The sequence below is a fragment of the Eutrema salsugineum genome, unplaced genomic scaffold (assembly GCF_000478725.1).
Source record: "Eutrema salsugineum unplaced genomic scaffold, Eutsalg1_0 scaffold_2, whole genome shotgun sequence".
In the NCBI taxonomy this organism is placed as follows: domain Eukaryota; kingdom Viridiplantae; phylum Streptophyta; class Magnoliopsida; order Brassicales; family Brassicaceae; genus Eutrema; species Eutrema salsugineum.
Genome location: NW_006256829.1, coordinates 8,451,146 through 8,473,047, shown reverse-complemented (window position 1 = coordinate 8,473,047; position 21,902 = coordinate 8,451,146). Strand labels below are relative to the sequence as shown.

General features: G+C 36.8%; 6 protein-coding genes and 1 non-coding gene across 9 annotated transcripts; 6 read left to right on the top strand and 1 right to left on the bottom strand.

The window, feature by feature from the left end:
• Positions 1-2,117: 2,117 nt before the first annotated feature.
• LOC18017120 (methyl-CpG-binding domain-containing protein 6) lies at positions 2,118-3,538 on the top strand. Its single transcript, XM_006400904.2, has 3 exons — positions 2,118-2,557; positions 2,855-2,983; positions 3,068-3,538. Exons 1-3 carry the CDS (start codon positions 2,192-2,194, stop codon positions 3,296-3,298), a joined length of 726 nt encoding a protein of 241 aa, XP_006400967.1. The 5' UTR covers positions 2,118-2,191; the 3' UTR covers positions 3,299-3,538.
• A 534-nt stretch (positions 3,539-4,072) lies between these two features.
• On the top strand, positions 4,073-4,144 carry TRNAG-UCC. Its single transcript has one exon. It is a non-coding gene; the product is annotated as a tRNA-Gly (tRNA).
• A 332-nt stretch (positions 4,145-4,476) lies between these two features.
• LOC18017119 (protein INVOLVED IN DE NOVO 2) lies at positions 4,477-7,614 on the top strand. 2 transcript variants are annotated; one of them, XM_024156625.1, is made up of 8 exons: positions 4,477-4,581; positions 5,275-5,642; positions 5,728-6,018; positions 6,124-6,293; positions 6,375-6,443; positions 6,546-6,842; positions 6,946-7,170; positions 7,260-7,614. In XM_024156625.1, exons 2-8 carry the CDS (start codon positions 5,282-5,284, stop codon positions 7,503-7,505), a joined length of 1,659 nt encoding a protein of 552 aa, XP_024012393.1. In that variant the 5' UTR covers positions 4,477-4,581; positions 5,275-5,281; the 3' UTR covers positions 7,506-7,614. The 2 variants fall into 2 exon arrangements, with proteins under 2 accessions (XP_024012393.1, XP_024012394.1); XM_024156626.1 differs by having other exon boundaries at positions 4,504-4,563.
• Positions 7,615-8,040: 426 nt separating this feature from the next.
• LOC18017118 (PGR5-like protein 1A, chloroplastic) lies at positions 8,041-10,304 on the top strand. Its single transcript, XM_024156658.1, has 7 exons — positions 8,041-8,439; positions 8,545-8,607; positions 8,732-8,818; positions 9,155-9,398; positions 9,487-9,560; positions 9,649-9,747; positions 9,899-10,304. Exons 1-7 carry the CDS (start codon positions 8,194-8,196, stop codon positions 9,989-9,991), a joined length of 906 nt encoding a protein of 301 aa, XP_024012426.1. The 5' UTR covers positions 8,041-8,193; the 3' UTR covers positions 9,992-10,304.
• LOC18017117 (uncharacterized protein C20orf24 homolog) lies at positions 10,056-11,582 on the bottom strand. The gene is made up of 4 exons (XM_006400901.2): positions 11,201-11,582; positions 10,826-10,929; positions 10,388-10,517; positions 10,056-10,303 (listed from the first exon to the last, which is right to left on the bottom strand). Exons 1-4 carry the CDS (start codon positions 11,321-11,323, stop codon positions 10,265-10,267), a joined length of 396 nt encoding a protein of 131 aa, XP_006400964.1. The 5' UTR covers positions 11,324-11,582; the 3' UTR covers positions 10,056-10,264.
• Positions 11,583-12,020: 438 nt separating this feature from the next.
• On the top strand, positions 12,021-15,380 carry LOC18017116 (oxysterol-binding protein-related protein 3C). The gene is made up of 10 exons (XM_006400900.2): positions 12,021-12,261; positions 12,743-12,836; positions 12,958-13,074; positions 13,167-13,239; positions 13,326-13,444; positions 13,554-13,675; positions 13,954-14,130; positions 14,259-14,403; positions 14,560-14,738; positions 14,915-15,380. Exons 1-10 carry the CDS (start codon positions 12,164-12,166, stop codon positions 15,162-15,164), a joined length of 1,374 nt encoding a protein of 457 aa, XP_006400963.1. The 5' UTR covers positions 12,021-12,163; the 3' UTR covers positions 15,165-15,380.
• A 2,687-nt stretch (positions 15,381-18,067) lies between these two features.
• LOC18017115 (telomere repeat-binding protein 1) lies at positions 18,068-21,817 on the top strand. Of its 2 annotated transcripts, none has more exons than XM_006400899.2 (10): positions 18,068-18,377; positions 19,062-19,228; positions 19,324-19,972; positions 20,049-20,177; positions 20,271-20,333; positions 20,440-20,519; positions 20,610-20,800; positions 20,890-21,198; positions 21,288-21,351; positions 21,442-21,817. In XM_006400899.2, the coding sequence occupies exons 2-10, from the start codon at positions 19,145-19,147 to the stop codon at positions 21,607-21,609; spliced, it is 1,737 nt and encodes a 578-aa protein (XP_006400962.1). In that variant the 5' UTR covers positions 18,068-18,377; positions 19,062-19,144; the 3' UTR covers positions 21,610-21,817. The 2 variants fall into 2 exon arrangements, with proteins under 2 accessions (XP_006400962.1, XP_006400961.1); XM_006400898.2 differs by having other exon boundaries at positions 19,327-19,972; positions 21,442-21,771.
• Positions 21,818-21,902: the final 85 nt, after the last annotated feature.

Here is a 21,902-nt window from a genome sequence, read left to right as displayed (position 1 = left end):
AATTAAAAAAGGGAAATTATAAACCATGAGAGGAGTAAAAAAACAGATAAGACAAAGATCTTTAAAATATTATGAAGAATTTGGAGAGAGTAAGAATAATTGGAAGAAGAAGAATAAGAATTTGTTGAAGAAGAAAAATAAAATAAAATAGAAGACAAAGTAGAAGAAGAAGAAGATAGGGAAGAGAAAAAATTGGATGAAAACCTTAAAAGATGAGAAATTGGAGAAAGTAGAAAAATATGAAGATGATGTAAAAGCCGAAAAACACCAGAAGAATAGGAAGTCGGTGATAACAAAGAAGACGATGGCAATGAAAAAAGAAAAGAAAAAAAAGAAGAAGAAAGAGAATAATAATACATTGAAGAAGAAGAAGAAGAAAGGAAATAAAACCTGGAAGAGAAGAAAATCAAAAGATGTATGAGAGGAGAATGGAAAAGATGTGGAGAAGAAGAAGAAGACGTGAAAAAAAAACCAGTAGAATAAAAATTAAAAAAAAGACATAGAAAATAAAGAAGAAAAAAAAACAAAAAAACAAAAAAAAAAAGAAAGAAAGAAGAAAATGATAGAGAAAAAAAATTAAAAGATAAAAAAAGAAAAAGATGAATAATTCATATTAATCTTATTTTAGTTTGTGTTTATTGATTTCATACACTTATTAGTATTAATTTTAAAAATTTTAATATTAGACAATGATTACTTTCATAGATTAGGTTTATTTTAATTTTGTATGTATCAAATTCTTGATCTAATTATTTTTTGATTTATGACATAAATTTTATTTTAGGTTTCAATGAAACTTTTTGGCCCGCGCAAGTCAAAAAATGCAAAATATAATAGAAAAAGACAATGTTATTTACATATCAACATTTGAAGTCCTAATGTGCAAATTGGAGACTGCCAAGACAATCTGGCAAAGCAAAGTCTTCATATTCTAGGTCTTCTGATTCGGAGTTAGTAAGATGCACATCATCAACCTAATTCAAAACAAAAACAAATTTCTTCTTCTGAAACAGTAACAAAATAGAACATTCACGTCAGAATCCTATGCTATATCAGAACTGGATCTAGGGTGAATTCAAGAATAACATTCTAACAACGTGCATCTATTGTGCAGATTTTGTTTTCCTCAATACAATGAAACTAGCTATTTATATTACAGCGAACTCATATCTTTTCTTTCTAATTTGCTAATTATATGTGAAATTTCTTAGTTGATTTTAAATGCTTAATATAGAGTTTTTCATACATATTTGGTTATATTTACTTCAACCAAAGAGATACAAAAGAAACAATATAAATATATTGAACTTTCAGAAACATATTAAAATTTATATAAGTATTTTGATCTCAGATAAAGGATTCTATAGTGTTAAAATGGAGGTCAAGATTGAATAAGGTTATATGAATTTGCGCTTGATTCTTGATAAATTTTTTTTTTTCTGCATAATTCTTGGGTTTGATATTGTATGTAACACAACTATGATGGAATAAAAAACTGAAGGAACTGTAGAATGCTAATATAATTGATTTTGGATATGTAGCTAATTTTATCAAATTTATTTTCATTCAATAAACCGGTAGTTATTGGACAATACTTTGTGTTCTTTAAAATGGATTGGTTTACATTAGGAATGAGAATACGTATAGTTAAATTCGAGTTTGATACTAAATTGTATTGTGTAAAGTTATATATTATGGTTAACTGATGTATATGACAACTTTACTGAACGATCGATTTTGATGCAAGCATGAGCTGCTCAGCTACGTGTCTTCGGGTTAAAGTGGAATCTCATCGAGGGCATGTCATTCGGCAACGTTTTGGCGTGAAAAAACAATTAAACACAAAAACATTGTATCCAAGACAAAACATGTTCCATAATGTTGGTGTAGATAATTGTGACATAATTTTAAATGTTGGTGTAGCACAATTAATACAAGTGTTTATGTTAGTTAGCTTGTGTGGTAAGAACAAGAGACGAAAAGTGGATGTCAAATGAGTACCGTTCGGTATAGTTTGGCGGAATTGATGGTTAACTAAATTCTAATTTTATATTCGATTTTCGGTTTACATTAAACCGAATAAGAAATCCAGAAACAGAAATAGTAATTTTGAAGCAAGATACTTGCTCGAGATCGATGCCGATAAAATCTGCAAATCTCCTCATTGGTGACGATAAAACCCCTAATTCGTATGTCATCTTCCACACCGTCGGCTAACGGAAATCAACCCGGATCTGTCGCCGGCGATTTTCCACCCGATCCCCTTCTCGCTTCCGGTTCATTCCTCTCCTCGACTACCACCGCCGGTGACGTAACCCTAGACAGTAGTGCGAAGCGGCGAGCTGTTCAGGGAGGAATCGGAGCTACTGGTTCGGGGGAGAGCGTACGAATCGGTATGTCGAACGGTACGAATCCATCGCCGGATAGATCGGCTCATCAAGCGGAATCGAAGTCGCGGAAGCGTGCGGCGCCTGGAGACAGCAATTGGTTGCCTCCTGGTTGGAGAGTTGAAGATAAGGTTCGAACCTCCGGTGCTACAGCTGGTTCGGTGGATAAGGTATAAAATCTCATCTCTATTACTGCTTTCTCTCTGAAGCATACAAGAAATGGGGCTTTGATTCTTTGGCTGCTTTTTGTTGTCTTTGGCTATGAATTTTGATTCCTCGCTGCTGCAATGCATTGTTGTTAGATAAAGCAACAATCTTTTTGCAATTACGTAGTTGTGAAGTGTGTTGTTGTAGTAGAAAGATTACAAATTGCTTAGAATGAAATGATTTTAGATGTATGGTGATTACCATTAGTTTGATTCATCTATTGGATCGAATTAACATTGTCTTGTCCGGTTTAATTGCAGTACTATTACGAACCAATTACAGGCCGTAAGTTTCGGTCCAGGACCGAGGTACTCTACTACTTGGAACATGGAACCTCTAAAAGAGGAGGCAGCAGCAAGAAAGCTGAGAACACAGATTCCCATTCAGACGTGAGTTAACATGCTTTAAAGTTTAAACCTTTCACCATCGTTTCTCAAACTCTTGATACATAATGGAATCTTGTATTTTTGCAGCATATTGAAGGCCAAGTAAGCAATAGATCCAGCAGGAAAGCTAGACCACCGCCATTGAAATTTGATTTTGAGAATCCACCAGAGAAGGTAAGCTGGTCTATGGCAAACGCAGGAGAAGAAGCTTGGATACCTTTTCTTGGGGACGACAAGGTTCAAGATTCAGTGAGTCGAGATTGGTGCACTGCCTTTACCGCTATCACGACCCAGAACCCAAGTAAACTGTTGTTGTGAGGACGAGGTGGCGACTTTTGGGTTGTTGCATCTACTGTTATTATCTTGGCGATGTTTGCTTAGTCTTCACCTGATTTAAGTTAGTTGTACTGTAGCTTTTATTTTTTGGAGGAATGTGATAATGGGATATGTTTGCGTTTGACCCATTACTGATTAAAAAAAAACGAAGATTGTGTGTAGCGACAAAGCTCTTCTTTTTCGGATACTTGGAGATGGAATTTTTTCTCTGTTCCAAAGTCTTTTACTTTGTGTTTAGAATCACTGCCCTTTTTCAAGAACTAGTGCTTGACAAGGCTCGGACAAAAGATTCCAGTTCTTAGACATTTATGCAGAAAATTGTGGACAAAATTATAAGAGATTGTTTAAGGAGAAGAAAGACTGCTGTGAAGAAGTTTTACATGGAAATAGTAAAGAGCAAGACTAGAGATAAATGATGGTTATGTTGTTGGAGAGCTATGGAACAATGAGGTAAAGAAAAAGGCGAAGATGGAGGAAGCAAACGACTTGATGATGAAGCTTATTGTTGAATAACACACGAAATAGGTGTTGAGATCCAGCAGTTGCTCTTATGATTTACGAGAATGTTTTTGCTTGCTTTTCCTACTTCAAAATTTCTTGCGTTTTTTTCACAGAGAAGATAGGATATACCACTCACCAGCGTCAGTGTTCTCCGACTCTTTGTCCAGCAATGAATGCCCAAAAATTTCATCGCCAAGAAAAGCAAGACTATCAACAAAATAATTGATAAAACAAAACGTGACTCACAGACATGAAGCGTCTGTAGTCCAACGGTTAGGATAATTGCCTTCCAAGCAATAGACCCGGGTTCGACTCCCGGCAGACGCATTGAATTTTTCTCCTAATTTTTTGTAAGCTTAACAATAACAAGGTTTGTCGAAAAAATAATAAAAAAAAGTACAAGGACCAATGACAATGAGGCAATGATTTCCCCATTTAGAAATTCTTATTGGTCTTCTAGTCTTCTCTGTAAGCCCGAGGCTTCCATTTTTGTCTTGTGCCCCAAGTTTTTGAAAAAGGAAAAGGAAATGTTTTTACGATTTGTTTGTTTTTTATTATCTTTTCCCCACTCTGTTTGTCTAAATTTACAGCTTTGCCACTGAGGTTGCTCTGTCTATCATCTACGACGCTCTGTGTCGTCAAAAAGCAATTTTGGGGGAGGAAGAAAACTAAAGAGTTGGGGAAGAGAAAAATTAACACGCTATTCTTGTGACTACACCCACCAGAAGAACATTGGGAAACAAAAGGTCTCTGCTTTTTATTGAGTATGGCTTCTACTCTCTTTGTTTTTTTGGGTAAAATGTGTGGTCGAGTTTGGCTCATTTTGCTTGCAAAGACTTGAACTTTTTTTTTCGATTCTTTCAGGTGTAGGTAACAAACCCCCCTTTTTTTTTGTTTTTTCTTTTCGATTTCTAGTATCTGGATGTTATGAAGAAGCATTTTTTTCACTAATAAAAGCCATGAACTCTTCTCCATTCTGCAAGTTTTTTTTAAACCCTAACAAAAGGATTTTTTCCTGGATTCTCTGAAGAAAAGAGAGAATAGAAGTTCTCTAGAGTTTTCTTCACAGAAAGTGATTTCCTTTTGTGAAGACTGCGAATCATACATTTCTCCAGATTTTTTGTCCTGATTAAACCCAAAATGATTTTTTTTTTCTTTTTCTCATTTCGTTTTGGTTGTTCTAAATACTTGATTTTTGACTAGTTAGATCCATGACTCATCTGTTTCTGCAACCTTTTTCCTGATAAGGTTTGTCTCTGAATAAGCAAAGAAATTTCCTCATATAGAATAAAATCTGTGGTCTTAATAAAAAAATGATTTTGTCATTCTTATTAGTGTTGGACATGCAATATATGAAATAAGAAAAAAAAGTAGATATTGCTGTTTAATCTTATTTTCTGCGTTTGGTTATGGTGTGTGGAAATGAAAACTCATTTGCGAATCTCTTTTATGTGAAGCTCTAAGATGGAGACGGAACAGAATCAGAAATTTCCAGTCAAAGATTCGCCTGCGGGGACTTCAGAGATGAAGAGAAACGCCTCTTCTGAAGAAAAGTTTGTGTGGCCATGGGTTGGTCTTGTAGCTAACGTACCAACGGAGGTTGAGAAATCTGGTCGGAGAGTTGGCAAAAGCGGTGCAGCTTTACGTGATGAGCTAATCCAGAAAGGGTTTAATCCAACAAGAGTCCAACCCATTTGGAATTTCAAGGGACATTCTGGCTTTGCTTTGGTGGAATTCACCAAAGATTTCAAAGGATTCGAAAACGCCATGAAATTCGAAAGGAGTTACAAATCAGACCGTCATGGGAAGAGAGATTGGGAGAATGGTAAAAGCTGTTTCTGAGTTATTCAAGTATGCCGATTTTAAGGTCATTTTGTTTTCTTGTCACTGAATTCTCTTTCTTTGGAAAGGTGTTCACTTGAGGGATGATAAGCTTTACGGATGGGTTGCAAGAGAAGAGGATTACAATCGAAGTGGAATCGTTGGCAAGGAGGTTAAGAAGAAGAGAGATTTGAAAAGTGTTGCACAGATCCAAGAAGAAGAGGAGAGGAAAATGAGTCAGCTTGTTGAAAACATGTCTCAAACGATTGAGATGAAGAAGATAAGCAAACAACAACTCGAACACAAAGTCGATGAGAATTCTCGTGTTTTAGAGAGTTTGGAATTGCATAACTTTCAGTTAAACAAAACTTACAAAGAAGGTAAAGGACACTTGTTTTAAACTTACACTTGAATCAGTTTTAAAACAGAATCTGTTTGTTTTTTTTGTTGACATACTTCTTTGGTTGTGTCTTCTTGATGAGAAGAGGTTGAGAAGATGCAGATGAACGTGCAAGAGCTGTATCAGCAGATTCTGCGAGGACATGAAAAATCTATGTCTGACCTGGAAAAAAAGAAGGAGAAGCTGGAGGAGCGTGCAAGACAGATAGACAGAAATGAAGCTGAGATAGAAAAATCCAGACGTGAAAGAGAAATGGTGATTACACTCTTTTGATAAATTAATTAGAACAAAAACGATCATAAGACAATAAAATCCGTTACCTTGTTGGTTTTGTAGAATCAAAAGGCTATGTGGGAGCAGAATGAAGCGAATAAGGAAGCTATGAAGCTTGCAGAAAAGCACCAGGCAAGTAGTTCTTTAGTTGGACTGTATGTATATTCATGAACAAAGACAAAATTGAAGCTTTCTTTCAACTTTTGAGTCTTTGAAACTTGACAACTTTTGCAGAAAGAGAAGGAGAAGCTTCATGAAAAGATAATGGAAATGGAAGCGAAACTAAATGAAACGCAAGAGAAGGAGTTGGAAGAGCTGGAGTTAGAGATAGAGAAGCTGAAAGGTAACACCAATGTTATGAAGCATATGGTGGGTAGTGATGGAGATGCAGAGTTTATAGAGAAGATGGCCAAGACTCAGATGGAGCTCGAGGCTAGAGAAATGGATCTACAAGATAAAATGATGGCTCTGACACAAAAAGAACGTGTGACCAACGACGAGTATCAAGACTCTCGTAAAGAGATGATTCAGGTACAAAGAAAAAATATCTAAATCTGCCTGTTCCAAACTATATTTCTTTGAGTTAAGGAATAGTCTATCATCTTTGAACTTGGGATATTACTTTGATGAGAAGTTCTGGAATGGGAACGAAGAATTGGTGAGAGGAGAGAAGATAAGAGTGAAGAGAATGGGGCAACTAAACCCCGAGCCATTTTTGCCAGCAGTGAAGAGGAAACATAAAGGCTCACAAGCAAAAGCAGAGATGAAAGCTATGGAGTTGTGTTCATTGTGGGAAAGAGAAATTGGAGATGTGAATTGGTATCCATTTAAAGTCGATGAATCTGATGGAACCCCAAAGGTTTGGACTTCCCTACTTTGAAATCTCAAATATGGGATCTTTCCTTTGTATAGTATATCTCAAGCTTTATTTCAAATGCAAAATTGCAGAGAGTGGTGGATAAAAAGGACGAGAAGCTGCTAAAGCTGAAGAATGAATATGGTGAGGAAGTTTACAATGAAGTGGTGAGAGCAAAGCTAGAGATAGAGAATCACAATGCAAGTGGTAGCTATGTGATTTTAGAGCTTTGGAACTATGAGCAAAACCGAAAGGCAACAATGGAGGAAGTGACGGATGTGATGTTGAAGATAAGGAATGAGCTTGTGCCTAAGAAGAACAAACGAAAGAGGCGTTGATGTCTCTACTTCGAAAGGAACAAAAGAAGATACAATGGCGAGAGAACTATTAAGAGTTTTTACCTTTTAGAAATTGGTTTAATTTAATTTGCAATAACTGTGAATGTTTTTGCCGTTTAAGTTTAAGTTTCTTCTTTGGACTATGGTTTTTCTCCAGAAAACGTATCTGTTGTTTTTTTTTGTATAACTTAGAGCACAAGAAACACTTGGTAACTGAGTGAGAGAGGTTTTTTCGAAAATGGAATTTTGACCAGTAATAATAATCTAAAAAATAGATTGATAATGGGAGAGCAAAAAGCGTCTGTAGTCCAACGGTTAGGATAATTGCCTTCCAAGCAATAGACCCGGTTCGACTCCCGGCAGAGTCAAATTTATTTTTTCATTTTCATTAAGATATTAACATAACCCGCCAAATCCGAATTACGTCTTGTTTAGAGCATTTTCGTCCAATCAGATATTTTATCCATCGTATAATACTTACAGGCCGCATATATGTTTAATAATCTTAAAACGCATGTTGCGTGCACGCGCCGAATCGTATCGTGTGGTCACCATTTCTCGGACCCAACCGCCTCCACCACACGCCTTCTTCTCTTGTTCCGGCGAGTGAGAGAGAGAAGAAATCAGAAGACGATTACTACTTCTTCTTCTTCTTCTTCTTCTTCTTCTTCTTCTTCTTTTTTGGTTCATGGCGGGCACTTGTACGTCGATTAGGCCTCGCCTCTTAGGCTCTTGTTCGATTGCTGAGCTCTCCAGGTTGATCAATCGAGCCGGAGTTCCTTTCTCTGTTCGGATCTCCACCAGAAGGTCCAGAACCCGAGGCCACGGAGGTGGTTTCACGGCACGGACCTTACGTGAGGAAGGTCCTTCTTGCATCTTCGTCGGTCCGATTGATTCCGCCCGGAAAGAAACCTTAGAAGCTCTCTACCGCCAAGTAACGCCTAATTTAATATCTTTGTATTTCGATTTTGATCTCGGTGGCTTAAAATTTCTGGGTATTGAAGTCTGCTATGTCGAAATTTTGATTTAAAATGTATAGGCGAGGGATGCGTATTACAACGGCAAGCCTTTGATAGTTGATGACATGTTTGACAGAGTTGAGGTAAAGATAACACTTAGTATATGCTTCTAATGATTTACTTTAGGTAGATGGAGTTTCTAGCAAGAGATTGGTTTTGATTCTGGAACTCTGCTCTCTGTGATTGTGTCATTTCTATCTCTTTCAGCTAAAGCTTCGGTGGTATGGTTCGAAATCGGTTGTCAAGTACCCTCGGTGCAGCCTCCTGCGACAGTCAACTTATGCTGATGCAGAGGTACAATTTGGGAGTCAAATTCACTTCTTTTTGTAACTCCTTGAGATTTTGGATTCGTTTCATCATAGCTTTTCAGAATTTGAGATGGTCATCTTGTGGTAGGTAGTGGCTACATAGATATAAGATTTCACATTCATCTTGCTCTAATCAACAAGTTTATATCACTATCTGTTTGTTTTTCATTTGTGTCCCTCTACCACTTACCACTTGTTATAGTCGGAAAAAGGCATATCACTTGACATCTGTTTTTGTAGATTAGTATTATGATCATTGTTTTTGCTGGTGAACAATGCTTTTGTCAAGGGTTGATATTGAGTTAAAATCCTTTTAGGACAGGATGATGCATCTCAAGTTCTCCTGTTAGCTACCATATGGATCTTGATTCTCTTGTTTGGTAGCTCAGCATGCGTTTTGCCCGCGATGTATGGCCTCGGCTTAGTCTATGGAGGAGATCCGTTTGACTCAGGGCTTGTCTATACAGGCCAATTGTCATCTTCTGTGCCTCTTTTGTCAAAGTTTAACGGCATCCTCCTCACCGTGCTAGGACCTGCTTTTGGATATCCGATTGCATCTTCTGCAAGTATACCCGAATGCAAACACTATTTCTACCTATAAACTTTGCAGTTGCTATCATTTACTTGTACTGAGATAAAGAATGCTGTTTGCAGTGAGAGTACTTGAAGGCCTATGGAGAAATGACTTAACGGCTCTAAAAGGAGACTGCCCAAATTGCGGGGAAGAGGTCAAATCTTTTGTTTGTTCACTCTTTTGCTGGAACATTGTTTTGTTTTTCAGTTCTCGTCACATTTGAGTTTGATGAACTTGTGTAGGTTTTTGCATTCGTGAGATCCGATCAATCAAACCGATCAGCTCACAAAGCCGACTGTCATGTCTGTGAGTGCACCCTGGAGTTCCGTACCAAAGTGGAGGTACCCTTATATTGCTCATCTTCGCCATGCTGCGTTTACATTTAGAACGCCGATTGTTATGGTTCAATTCTGAATAAATCACTGCAGTAGATAGTCCTCTGTAGCTTTCTAACAACAATGAATGTTGTTTGGTTTTGTCTTTCTGCTACAGAAATCTGTGTCACCATTGGGTAGAAAATGGGTTTACGGCAGGATATACCTTGTTTCACGGCCAAGGAGGAACCGGCGTTCCAAGTATACATAATTCTGACAAAGACAAATAGAATTTTTTGGTTTCTACTCAATTGTGTATCTTTTTATTTAAAAGAAAGAAGGATATTAGAAACTAGAAAGGTGTTTGTATCATTCAAAATATTCATAAAAGTTTTACTATGTAACGTTTTGTCTCTTGTAGCCTTTTTCTTCCCACAGTTTACAAAAAGGAAAAGAAGAAAAACAGAGATTCGTTCCGGGACTCCCAGGTATTGCAAAACTGGCATTAGCTGCTGAGTAAAAAAGAATGTTTCTCAGCTTTTTCTCAGAAGTGTGCCAAACTATAGACAAGAATCCATGCGAGCTGAAGACAAGATATGAAATAGATTTTAATTACTGTTGTTAAGGAGGAAAGAGTTTAAATAGTTGAGATGGAAAACAAACTTACCAAAAAGAGAGTAACTGACGCGAAGAGACCCTCTTGGAGTAAAGCTGCGTGGCCTCCGAAGTCTTCTTCATCAACCTTGAGAATCATTGCATAGTAACCATAAACTATCCCTGACGATATCGCCAAAAACCTGCAAAAAATCTTCATCATTATGTTTTGCTAATCCTCGAGATTTTTAAAGCAATGTTGTCAAAAAGAAGATCCCAATATGTCTTCTTCTCTCATTTGCTCTAATCAGAATTGTGTTCTAGCCGGGTGAAAATGAATCAAAGACATTATTACTTTATCAAGAAGATAAAACTAGAAATACCAAGAGCCAAAGCTGGAACAGGATTTTGAGAAGAAGACTGTTTCTTTTGCGTTTGCGTTACCATCAAATCATTATAACATAGGAAACAAAGCAAATAAACAAATTGTAGCTATAAGTTTTCAGCTTACAGGATGATCCAAATGCCTCCAACAAGTGGAATTGAGCCCCATAACAATCCACAGATCAATCCCACCACTTGTCGGATCCAATGCAACACGTCTCCCAATTGATCCTGCATCATCAACAAATTACAAAATCTGTTTCTAGAAATCTAACCTATCCTGTAGTAGCTCATGCAAATTCACAAATTTTTCAACTCCAGGGAACAACTTGAACGGAGCAAATTGGATTTGATTCAGTAAGATCGAGTACAAATCAATTACTACACACAGTTTCGAGGAACAACAAATCTCCAATCCCCATAAGCAAAGGGAAAAGAAAAAAGTCAAAGGAGCTTCGATATTGCTGAAAACGACGGAGAAAAGACAACAAGTGAGTAGTACCTTGTCCCAAGAAGCATCGGGATCGAACAAATTCGCCAGTTTCGATGGAGACAAGTGAACGCTGTTCTGATGATTATATTGATGTTGCTGCTGATTCAACTTTGCCGATTTCGATTCTTTCATCCTCGATTCTTTGGATATCGAGAATCTGAAGCCTTGGAAGAAGAAAACCCCCTTCGTCGAGAGGATGATCCGAGTATTTGAATTTGGTCTCTTAAAATTCAGTACCAGCAATTGCAGAAATAGTGGCCGAGTTGTGAGATTATTTAACTCTGAGTGCTGTTCATGTATTGGATTTGGATCGAAAAAGAGAAACTGTGATCCGTATTAATCTTTTTCATTAAATGAAAATTATCCAATGTCGACAAAAAAAATATGATATAAAATTATAAATCCATAAATTTTTAGTTAACTACTAATGTTGGAATAAGCTTTGAAGACATTTCGGATCTGATGCCCCAAAATATTGTGTTTTAATATGTACACTTGTATAGAAAATTCAAATTTCTCCGTACTTGTGTTTCTTGTCTACTTGCTTTTTCTATTTTGTCTATAAGAAAAAAAAAAAAAAACCTTGTGATTCTAGTACAATTCATGACTATTGTAATAAGTTTTTGTGTAAAAAATGTTTTTATCCATTGTGATTTGTCAGCTCAGACTCAGATAACCTAAAATAATGATCCTTCTCTCCTTTGATTAAATAATTTAAAAGGCTTAAACCAAGGGATTAACGACTCCAAGAATTTACAGTTGAAGTCCCTCATATTTACGTATTTTACAGATCGAGCCCATTTCTCCTTCTTTTTTTAGTCTCCCTCCCTGTAAAGCTTCCAAGGCTTCTTCTCCAAAATTGAATACGTTTGATCGAATTCTGTAGAAAATTCAAAACGCGTTGGATTTCTGAATCAGGGTTTTACAGAGGTGAGATCACACAGAGATCGGCTCTGAGAAAAAATAAAAAAGATGGGGAGTCCAAAGAAGAACGAGAACAAGGGCTTCTTCGCCGCCATGACTTCTGGCTTCTCCATGTTCGGCAGCGCCATGTCGAGATCCGTCAACGGGTCAGTTTCATTTAGAAATCTCGTTTCATAAGTTTACATAGCAATTCTATTTGTAATTGTGTGTGTCTTTAAAACACTCGAGGTTAAGCTTTTGCGTCCTGAATCGCTGTGATTGGTTTACAGGGTGATAGAGACTCTGTGTTTCTCGTTTCCCATGATATGTTGTGTTATATGAATCTTTGTGTGTGTGTGTGATGGCTAAAGATTATTGTCTGCTATAACTATTTTGATTCTTCAGGTGTTTCATTTTGTTGAGTTTTATATTAGAAACATGGGTGGATAATTGATAATTCTATTATTATTTCTTCACAAGTCAATATTTTGTCAATTTTTTTGTTGTCTCAGAATCATCTTGATCTAGTTTTCAATCACTTAAATTGATTAGTGCTGTATGGTACTGGAGGTCCTTTTGATCGGGTGCTCAATTCATGAGAAGCCATGTAGCTTTTTGTTAATTCCTGTTCGATACATTTCATTTCAGTTTGCTAAGTTATGAAGGAGTTGAGGTCATAAATCCAGAAGGTGGCAAGGAAGATGCAGAAGAGGAAGCTCAGCGAGGAAGGTGGAAGGACGAGGTAACTAATCCCCTGGTTCTACGATGGTGTATTGATACTTCTCCTTAAATTTACGTTTTTTTTTTGTTCTTGATAACAACTTTTTACTTACACGCAGAAACTTATCTTTTGTGCTTAATAGGAACGAGATAGTTACTGGAAGATGATGCAGAAATATATAGGTTCGGATATCACGTCAATGGTGACTCTTCCTGTTGTTATATTTGAGCCGATGACTATGCTCCAGAAGATGGCGGAGGTTAGTGTTATAGCTTATTATACTTGTGTGTTTGAAAGTTTGTTGGTTTATTTGTTTGCACGGTATAACATATCTTGCAACATTTTTCACAGTTAATGGAGTATTCTCACTTGTTGGATCAAGCAGATGAATGCGAGGATCCGTACATGCGTTTAGTATATGCTTGTAAGTAAATACTCGAAAACTTGTATTGACTTTGTTAGACTTTAAGAGTTCTTTTTCTCTGAGGTTGAATGTGAATATTTGTTCAGCATCATGGGCTATATCTGTTTACTTTGCCTACCAACGAACTTGGAAGCCTTTCAATCCTATTCTTGGAGAGACATATGAGATGGCCAACCATGGTGGGATTTCGTTTCTTTCTGAGCAGGTGCAGCTATACACTTTATTGTCATTCGCATCGTAGATAAAAACACTAGTTTACAATAAGCTGTCTATTGTGATTCATTCTGATAATTAGTTCCTTTGTTTTATTTTAGGTTAGCCATCATCCCCCAATGAGTGCTGGTCACGCCGAGAATGAGCACTTCACTTACGACGTCACATCAAAGTTGAAAACTAAGCTTTTGGGTAACTCTGTTGATGTTTACCCTGTTGGAAGGTAATTTTCTTCCTATTTATGATCCGCTTCTCTCGAACTTTGTTAAAAGCTCTCTTTATTAAGGAAGAAACTTCTTGCTGCATGTACTCTTCCCTTTCAATAGTTCTCTAACTTCTGTTTGAGGTGAAACGAAGGAACCAGACCATTTTTTATGTCTTATGATTTTACGTGGGAAACACAAAAGATTGTGACGTGCTAGTAAAAACATACTACTGTGCTAGTATCTGTTCTGTTTCTGTTTTCATCTAAGCTCATGCAGCTTGTTTATTGGCTTGCAGAACGCGTGTAACCTTAAAAAAAGATGGCGTGGTTCTGGATTTGGTGCCGCCTCTCACTAAGGTTCACAATCTAATATTTGGACGAACGTGGGTTGACTCACCCGGGGAAATGGTCATGACGAATTTAACCACTGGAGACAAAGTTGTACTTTATTTCCAGCCATGTGGTTGGTTCGGGTAAATGACAACACATTTCTTTGTTTTACTGTTTTTGATACTCTGTTTATTTTCCCTGCTTCCAGGATTTAGTCTTGTCCTGTGATCCCGACATGCTTATTGATAAATGTTTACTTTCTTAATCTCAGTTCTGGTCGCTATGAAGTGGATGGATACGTCTACAGCGCAGACGAAGAACCTAAAATCATGATGACAGGAAAATGGAATGAAAAAATAAGCTACCAACCTTGTGATACTGAAGGAGAACCCCTTCCAGGCACAGAGCTTAAAGAGGTCTGTCGTTTATTTTCCTTTCAAATAGGTTTACTGGACTTTGCTAGGTTATGTGTGATAATGATTTGCAACCCTGGGAATTTGAACAACAGTGTTTTGCTCTTTAGTGTTTGCTTATCATTTTCTGTGTTTTTTTTTTTTTTTTGCTGCCTTCAGGTGTGGCACGTGGCTGATGTCCCCAAAAATGACAAATTTCAGTACACCCACTTTGCTCACAAAATCAACAGTTTCGACACAGCTCCTGCTAAGCTCTTGGCTTCAGACTCACGTCTCCGTCCTGATAGATATGCCCTTGAGCAGGGTGACCTTTCTAAAGCTGGTGCCGAGAAGCACAGGTTCTTCATCTTTTCTTTCTTTCTTACTCACTTGTTTGTTAGAAAGTTTTTTTGAACTAGGAAATATATTTTTGAGAATCGGTCTAAAATAAACATCCTCAATGATTACCTGTTAGATCACATGAAGCAACACTGTTATGCTCATGAGGTTCTTCGTGCTGTCTTTTTTATCGCAGCCTTGAGGAGAGGCAAAGGGCCGAAAAGAGGACCCGAGAGACAAAGGGCCAGAAGTTCACTCCAAGATGGTTCGATCTAACGGATGAGATCACATCTACGCCATGGGGAGATCTTGAAATATACCAATTCAACGGGAAGTACACGGAACACCGAGACACAGCAGAGAGCTCGAGCAGTGCTTCCAATGAAGCGGACCTCAAATCGATCGAGTTTAATCCTTGGCAATATGGTAACATATCAACTGAATGAGGTAACGTTTCATACTTAAATTATATGACCTCGACATACAAAATGCTCTTGAAAATGAGTTCCATGTTGTTTTTAATTTTATTTCAGTCTGATTACGTAGTGATGAAACATAAGATTGTGTTTATGTCTTATTGTATCTTTGTTCCATTTCGATCAGAAGTAATTATGTTTGTTTTGTTTTAAGAGATATCATATGTATGTGGTCTTTACTTACCATTTTAGTTTCCATTTCAAGAAGGAATGATAAACTTATCTCCTCAGTTTTGGTTTTTGTTTTTAGTTGTATATAAAAATTCATGCAATTGTTTGATAGATGCTCATTTTTGGAGGTCTAGTTTTGAAACATGTGAAACAAAATATAATTTTCTTTAATATATAATTTCTAAAAAATTGTCGAGATGCTTTTAGTCTAGTGTTTGTATAGTGTTTTATGCCATATTTAAGCACCTTCACTTTAGGTGCGACTTTAAGAGCTTTCAACATATAGAGTTGTATACTGATCCGTGGTTGCTTTGCTTATTCATATTTATATAGATGACAAATAGTATATGTAAAACTTGAGGAGCTCATTTAACTTAAGCAATGATGGAAATGAAACATGAACAATGATTCTATGAAGTATTAGACGAAAATACAAGAATATAATCATATTGAAGTCGATTAAACAATGATCCGTGTTCATCTAAAAACAAAAAAAAAAAAGTTTTTTCCGTGTCTTCATATTAACAATGGTCATGTCATGTACTCATGTGTATTTAATTGGAGGAAAAAAGTAGTATTACGAGCCGCCTTGTGAAGCATACTATCTTTGATAAGTCAAATCACGTAAAAAATAAGAATTGAAGATTTGAGAATCATCTCTTCTACGTCAACCATGTCTCCTAAAGTTTCATCTAACCTTTATACTCTTCCCTCGATCTCAATTTTTTTCATGCGTCAAATGTACTTATCCTAATTTTTCATAGTCTAAATTCATGTAAGCATAATCAAATTTCATAATATAACTTAGTACATATAACCATTATTTTTGTTTAATTTATTATAATATTTATACATTTTTCAGTGAAAGCTAATGTTACTATATATCAATTTTCACACGCATGCTAAATTACAATTCTTAAATAAAATTAAGACAAATTTAATCCAGTTTTTAAACGGTTTCGATCTGCTTTACTGTTGCTACCTACTTACATCTAACAGCTTTTACTGGTGTGATATTCACGTCATTTTATTGTTCAAACAAAAAATTCACATCATTTTTGTATTTTAGCCACCAAAACTTAGGATATCTACTGTTAATTAAAATTCATATGTATGAATAAAATATATATACAAAAAGTAGTAGCAATGACAAGTTCATATTAGGTACAATGATAATCCCATGTATTTTCAACAAGTCTTTAGTTTCAAGACGTCATGCAAACTTTATGATACGTTTTTGTAATCCACACGAGTTTGGTTTCCAGCTTTATATTGCCTTTTCGTTATTTGGCCAAAATGTTAGATAGATTCAAATACTACAAATATCAAGAAAGTTCGGATAATATAGCACACATCCAAACAATATTCCTAGTATTGGATTTCCGATCTATGCCGGTTTAGATCAGAACCAATCAAAATTAATTAAAAAATGCATTTATCCTCACGAGAACAATTGTTATTTAAATAGATGGGCCAATGGATTTCCGTCGAACATGATAAAGCACTTAATTATTTCAACTTTTATTTACTTCAAAAAACATTAAAAATATAATTTATTTCATCTTATCCTTTCTAAGGATAAAGGGTTGGTGGTTTCGGATTTTTATCGTACAACACATCACAAATTCACAATTCAGCAAAAGAATATATATTATATGATACTCCAAAAACTGAAGTATAAAACTGAAGCAAATCGTTCACCAAAAGGATGTTTCAAATTTTTTTTTCGAAGAGAACATTGACTAGATAGTAAATTAGCGTTTTAAAAACTGGTTGATCGTTTTTAAAAAATGGTTGATGGTTAAAATAATATTATGAATATTATATGCTTTGGCACTAGCCGATAATTATCACTGTCATATAACGGGGACTACCAGTTAGGTTTGTGGACCCGACTAGCAACCCAAAGTTTCTTATCTCCGAACTTAACGCCGTCACACACCGAACTCTCGATGCCGTGACTTCGACGTGGATATATCGGGAGTTAAAAAATTCTAAAATTGTTCTAAATTTGATTATCCTTCCAACGGCGTTAAATTTCGACGGTTTTTGTTAAGAATTATGTTAATATATGAATATAAGCTCTGTAGTCTAGAGGTAGATCCACCTGCCACGTGACCGAACCGAATGTCGTATAGTTACAGCTTACAGGTTATCTCCACTAACCTAAATATTATTTTTTATAATATGTATTCCATTATTATAGTTGAACTTTTCGTCTAATACTAACGAAGCCCTTTGAATATATTAATTCGTTTGAAACCTTAAATTTCCTTAGGATACAGAGTTGGAATATAATTAAGTTTAGTAAATTTTTTACTGAATGCGATTAGCAAAAGAAATGTGCAAGTAAATAATTGCATATGTTTTTCAAATATAGTATTGCTCTTCAATGCATCTCATTTAATTAATTACATCTTATTTAATGTTGACAAAACATAGATGTAGTTTTTGTTTTGTCATGAATATTTCTGATTGGCTAGATTTCGAGAGTCATGTGATGATACATCTTCGCCACGTGGTGAGATCTAGAGGGGTTACAAGCCATGTCGAGCGTGGCGGGGAACCTGGTTTATAGGTGAATGTGTCCACCGATAACAGCCGGTTACTACAGAGGAATAAAACCGGTACGTCCGGTGGAAAAGGTCAATGTAGGCTAAAAAGGGTTTAAGCAAAAAAACGTGGTCGTCTTTCTTAAGGGTTTTTGTTTTTGGGCGTTTCGGAGAGAGAGAGAGAAAAGAGATTGATTTTGCTTGTGGTGAGAGAAGATCGCATCGTGTGGGTAGCGTTTCAAACAAGTAAAAAAAAAAGTTTCTGTCACTTTCTCGGGAAAACGCATGTGTTAAGAAGGAAAATTTGTGAGAAGAGGTTTTGGTGTGAGCCATTCTTTTTTGCGTTTGTTTTTTTTCTTTCCGATCTCGCAATTACCGGTTTATTCGCCGGGAAATTTACCGTAATTTATTTCTTTTGAGGGGATAATCGTCTAGAAACTGAAGATTGGGGGTTATAAAGGTGAGATGATTTAGAGCTTTTCATTGATTTATCTTCTCGATTTTGTCGTTTTTGTTTGGAAGGTTCAAAAATACTCTTGTGAATTTTCGTTTTCAAAGGAATTTGGCCTGAAAATTTCTGGGTAAACCCTTTTTTTTTCTTTGAAACGTGATTTCTTCCTCTTTCGTAATTAGCATAGTTTTTCTTCGAATTTTTTTTTTTTGTGGCTTTTATATGACGACAATCGTATTTGTCGATCTGTGAAATCCGATCTGAGATTTAGAAATGGGTTTCTTTGCACACCTGTGATCTCTTGGCCCTTTGATCCTGAGATCGAAGTTTTTGGTTCATGAGTCAAACTTTTGATTTAATTATTGTCAGGGTTTAGGGTTTTGCTGTGCGTAAATCGTTTGAATCTACGGTTTGACTCTCGATTTTCGATCTCATATCGATTAGGGTTTTAGGGTGGTTTAAGCTAATTTCCCAGGACGTTCAAAATCCTTACTTTTTTTTCCTTCATGCAAAAATACCAGAGAGAAAATCGTGTTGCTCTGTACTTTCATTTTCTCAAATTGGGATGACACACAAGTTTCATTTAATCTAGATTCACTTTATATCTTCCTGAGCGTGGTTAGCTAATATATTATCGTTTTATTGATTTCCACGGCTCTTTTTAATATGATTTCTCCAATTTTTAATCTGCAGCTTGCGAGTTACTTTACAGGAGCCATTGAAACAAAAGCTTATTTCGTGTGGCAATCACATTATCGTGTTATGCATTCTGAGAAATGGTGTCGCACAAGTGTGTAGAAGAATTTGAATACAAAGGCTACCAGTTACCTCCCAATGCAAGAGCACCAAGATCAGCGCGGGTATTGTTCATATTACCATTTACTCTTTTGGTTTGGTTTTGTAAGAAGTGCATTATATGATTACTCGCGTTTCACTTTGTTTTTTTTTTGGCCAGAAGAGGCGCAGCTTCGAGAAGAAGATAAGTGAAGATGACCAAATGTGTGCCATTGATTTATTGGCCACCGTAGCTCAAAACATGCTGTTTGAGAACGAAGGTTCTCTCATGTCTATCGACAAACCGGTTAATGGGATCGAAGATGATCGTGTCGTTACACGAACCAGTGTAAAGGAGGAAATCTCGATGGAAGAAAAACCCTTAAACCCAGTAACTTTGCCCGTGGACAATCCTTATCATGGATCAATGAGCACTTTCGGATTCAGCTCTGTGATAAATGGCAAAGTAGAGAATGAGGCAGAGGGTTTTAGCAACTCTGGTGGTAGTGATTCTTGTCAAGTCGAGAACTTTGGTGAGGATTTAAAACCGGGTATAGATGGCGATGCAGTAGTTCTGGACGCGAGACCTAATGTCGTAGTTAGTTTAGGTAGTAGTAGTAGAACCAAAGTGCCTTCAATGGGGACTTGTGCTTCCCGTGGCGCTCAGGATGATGTAAATTTGTTTAGTAGAGATGATGACGAAAACTTTTCTGGGTATATTTGCCCTCGTGTGACCAAAAAGTCACCTAGGTCTGTGCCGCGTATTGGGGACAGAAGAATCAGGAAGATATTGGCTTCTAGACACTGGAAAGGAGGTTCAAGACATTCAGGTACTAGCCCGCCTAAGGGTTCATGTCTATTTTCACATCTTGGGTTTTGTTTTGAAGATTGCTTTTGGTGTTGCAGATGCGAAACCATGGAGAAATTATTACTTGCACCATCAGAGGAGCTATCCTATCAAGAGAAAGAGACACTTTGACCACATTTCTGATTCAATCTCTGAAGATTATCGTATGCGCAGTAAGATGCAGAGAGGTAAAGAGACTTTCTTTTTAGTTTTAAACCTTCTGTCTGGATCTCGTAGCTTTTCCTTTTGTTGCAGTGAGATTCTGCAATTTTTATTTGCAGGCAGCAGAACAGTTTCTTCGATGAAAGGTCAAGGTGCGTCCTTTGTGTCAAGCGGCTCTCATGGTAACAAACGAGTCTCGTTTAAAGTCTTTTTTTTTTACTCTTACCTGTTTATTAGAATGAAGAATCTTACGAGAGAATGTATTTGCTGTATTTGTTTCTATCTCAGTGAGATTGCGGATCAAGTCGTTCAGGGTACCTGAGCTTTTCGTAGAAATTCCAGAAACTGCTACTGTTGGCTCCTTGAAGGTAATGGCATTACCCAGCTCATCACTTTCTCCTGCTTTTCGATCCTGTTAACTCGCTTCTTATGTTCTGATGGTCCTTTTGCTTCTGCAGAGAATGGTGATGGAAGCAGTGAACAGTTTATTGAGTGATGGACACCGAGTTGGTCTGATGGTTCAAGGAAAGAAAGTCCGAGATGATAGCAAAACCCTTCATCAGACTGGGATCTCTCAGGAGAACACCCACTTGAACTGTCTTGATTTCAGCCTTGAACCAAGCTCAGACACGCCTCAACTGTTAACTAGGTTCATACTTTTATTCACAAATTACATCCGCTACATTTGTTTTAAAAACTCAAATAATTTGTGACTTAAGTTCTTGTTTTGTTTTCCAGTAACCCGTTGGGACATATCTGCGAGGAACTGCCTATGTGCCATACTTCTAGCATGGACAAAGTGTTTAAATCTGACCATGACGCAGCACTGTTCCCAGCTGAGTCGTTTGGCAAGAAAACTGCGACAGATGATTCTAAAGTTCTGGTTCCTCTCGCGCTCAGTGAACTTTCTCCTCGACCGCCTTGTCATAAATCTAAAAGGAGTGAGCAGCGGCAGCAGCAGGCTGCACAACGCAGAATTCGTCGACCTTTCTCAGTTGCTGAAGTAGAAGCACTTGTTCAAGCAGTTGAGAAACTCGGTACTGGAAGGTAAATCCAAATTACAGATCATAATAGCATTATTATATTGTGATTCTCAAGTAGAAGAAAGATGATTGAAGTTTGGTGGAAATCCGCAGGTGGCGAGATGTTAAGCTTCGTGCTTTCGAAGATGCAGATCACCGCACTTACGTTGATCTCAAGGTTTGCATTTTTTAACCCGTACCATACTTAACTACCGGTGAACCCAAATCCACATGATTAGATCTGAATCTAGCGTTTGGTGTTGTGCAGGACAAATGGAAAACGCTGGTCCACACGGCTAAGATATCTCCACAACAGAGGAGAGGAGAGCCAGTGCCTCAGGAACTTCTAAACCGGGTCTTGAACGCTCATGGCTACTGGTCAGACCCAGTTCTGGGTAGAACCCCATCAACATCAACCATTTGCTTGGGGCAGTAGATTTTAAAATTTTAATTTAGGGACCATTGGGTTAAGATAGTTTGTATGATACTGTTATTTGCTAGTGCGCAGCATGACTCTGTTTCTCATATATTTGCATTGCTACTAAAGATTGTTCTTGACCAATTTAGGGAGATGATTTTTTTGTACAGTTTTTTTTTTTTGTACAACATCTTTTGTTACATTTTCAATCTCTATATGTCTTTCATAGACTGTGTTCTCTCTCTCTTTATCATTATTGTTTTATGTGTAAATTAATATAGGTTTACACAAGAATGTAATATCTAAATCGT

Coding starts and splice junctions, on each gene's coding strand:
- LOC18017120 (XM_006400904.2), top strand. CDS start 2,192: ATGTCATCTTCCACACCGTCGGCTAACGGAAATCAACCCGGATCTGTC. Junction 2,558..2,854: donor CAGCTGGTTCGGTGGATAAG/GTATAAAATCTC, acceptor GTTTAATTGCAG/TACTATTACGAACCAATTAC. Junction 2,984..3,067: donor ACACAGATTCCCATTCAGAC/GTGAGTTAACAT, acceptor GTATTTTTGCAG/CATATTGAAGGCCAAGTAAG.
- LOC18017119 (XM_024156625.1), top strand. CDS start 5,282: ATGGAGACGGAACAGAATCAGAAATTTCCAGTCAAAGATTCGCCTGCG. Junction 5,643..5,727: donor GAAGAGAGATTGGGAGAATG/GTAAAAGCTGTT, acceptor TTCTTTGGAAAG/GTGTTCACTTGAGGGATGAT. Junction 6,019..6,123: donor AAACAAAACTTACAAAGAAG/GTAAAGGACACT, acceptor CTTGATGAGAAG/AGGTTGAGAAGATGCAGATG.
- LOC18017118 (XM_024156658.1), top strand. CDS start 8,194: ATGGCGGGCACTTGTACGTCGATTAGGCCTCGCCTCTTAGGCTCTTGT. Junction 8,819..9,154: donor CAACTTATGCTGATGCAGAG/GTACAATTTGGG, acceptor CTTTTAGGACAG/GATGATGCATCTCAAGTTCT. Junction 9,561..9,648: donor GCCCAAATTGCGGGGAAGAG/GTCAAATCTTTT, acceptor GAACTTGTGTAG/GTTTTTGCATTCGTGAGATC.
- LOC18017117 (XM_006400901.2), bottom strand. CDS start 11,323: ATGAAAGAATCGAAATCGGCAAAGTTGAATCAGCAGCAACATCAATAT. Junction 10,930..11,200: donor CCGATGCTTCTTGGGACAAG/GTACTACTCACT, acceptor TTGATGATGCAG/GATCAATTGGGAGACGTGTT. Junction 10,304..10,387: donor CGTCAGTTACTCTCTTTTTG/GTAAGTTTGTTT, acceptor TCTTGTCTTCAG/CTCGCATGGATTCTTGTCTA.
- LOC18017116 (XM_006400900.2), top strand. CDS start 12,164: ATGGGGAGTCCAAAGAAGAACGAGAACAAGGGCTTCTTCGCCGCCATG. Junction 12,262..12,742: donor ATGTCGAGATCCGTCAACGG/GTCAGTTTCATT, acceptor ATTTCATTTCAG/TTTGCTAAGTTATGAAGGAG. Junction 14,131..14,258: donor CAGCCATGTGGTTGGTTCGG/GTAAATGACAAC, acceptor TCTTAATCTCAG/TTCTGGTCGCTATGAAGTGG.
- LOC18017115 (XM_006400899.2), top strand. CDS start 19,145: ATGGTGTCGCACAAGTGTGTAGAAGAATTTGAATACAAAGGCTACCAG. Junction 20,801..20,889: donor ACGCCTCAACTGTTAACTAG/GTTCATACTTTT, acceptor TTTGTTTTCCAG/TAACCCGTTGGGACATATCT. Junction 21,352..21,441: donor GCACTTACGTTGATCTCAAG/GTTTGCATTTTT, acceptor GGTGTTGTGCAG/GACAAATGGAAAACGCTGGT.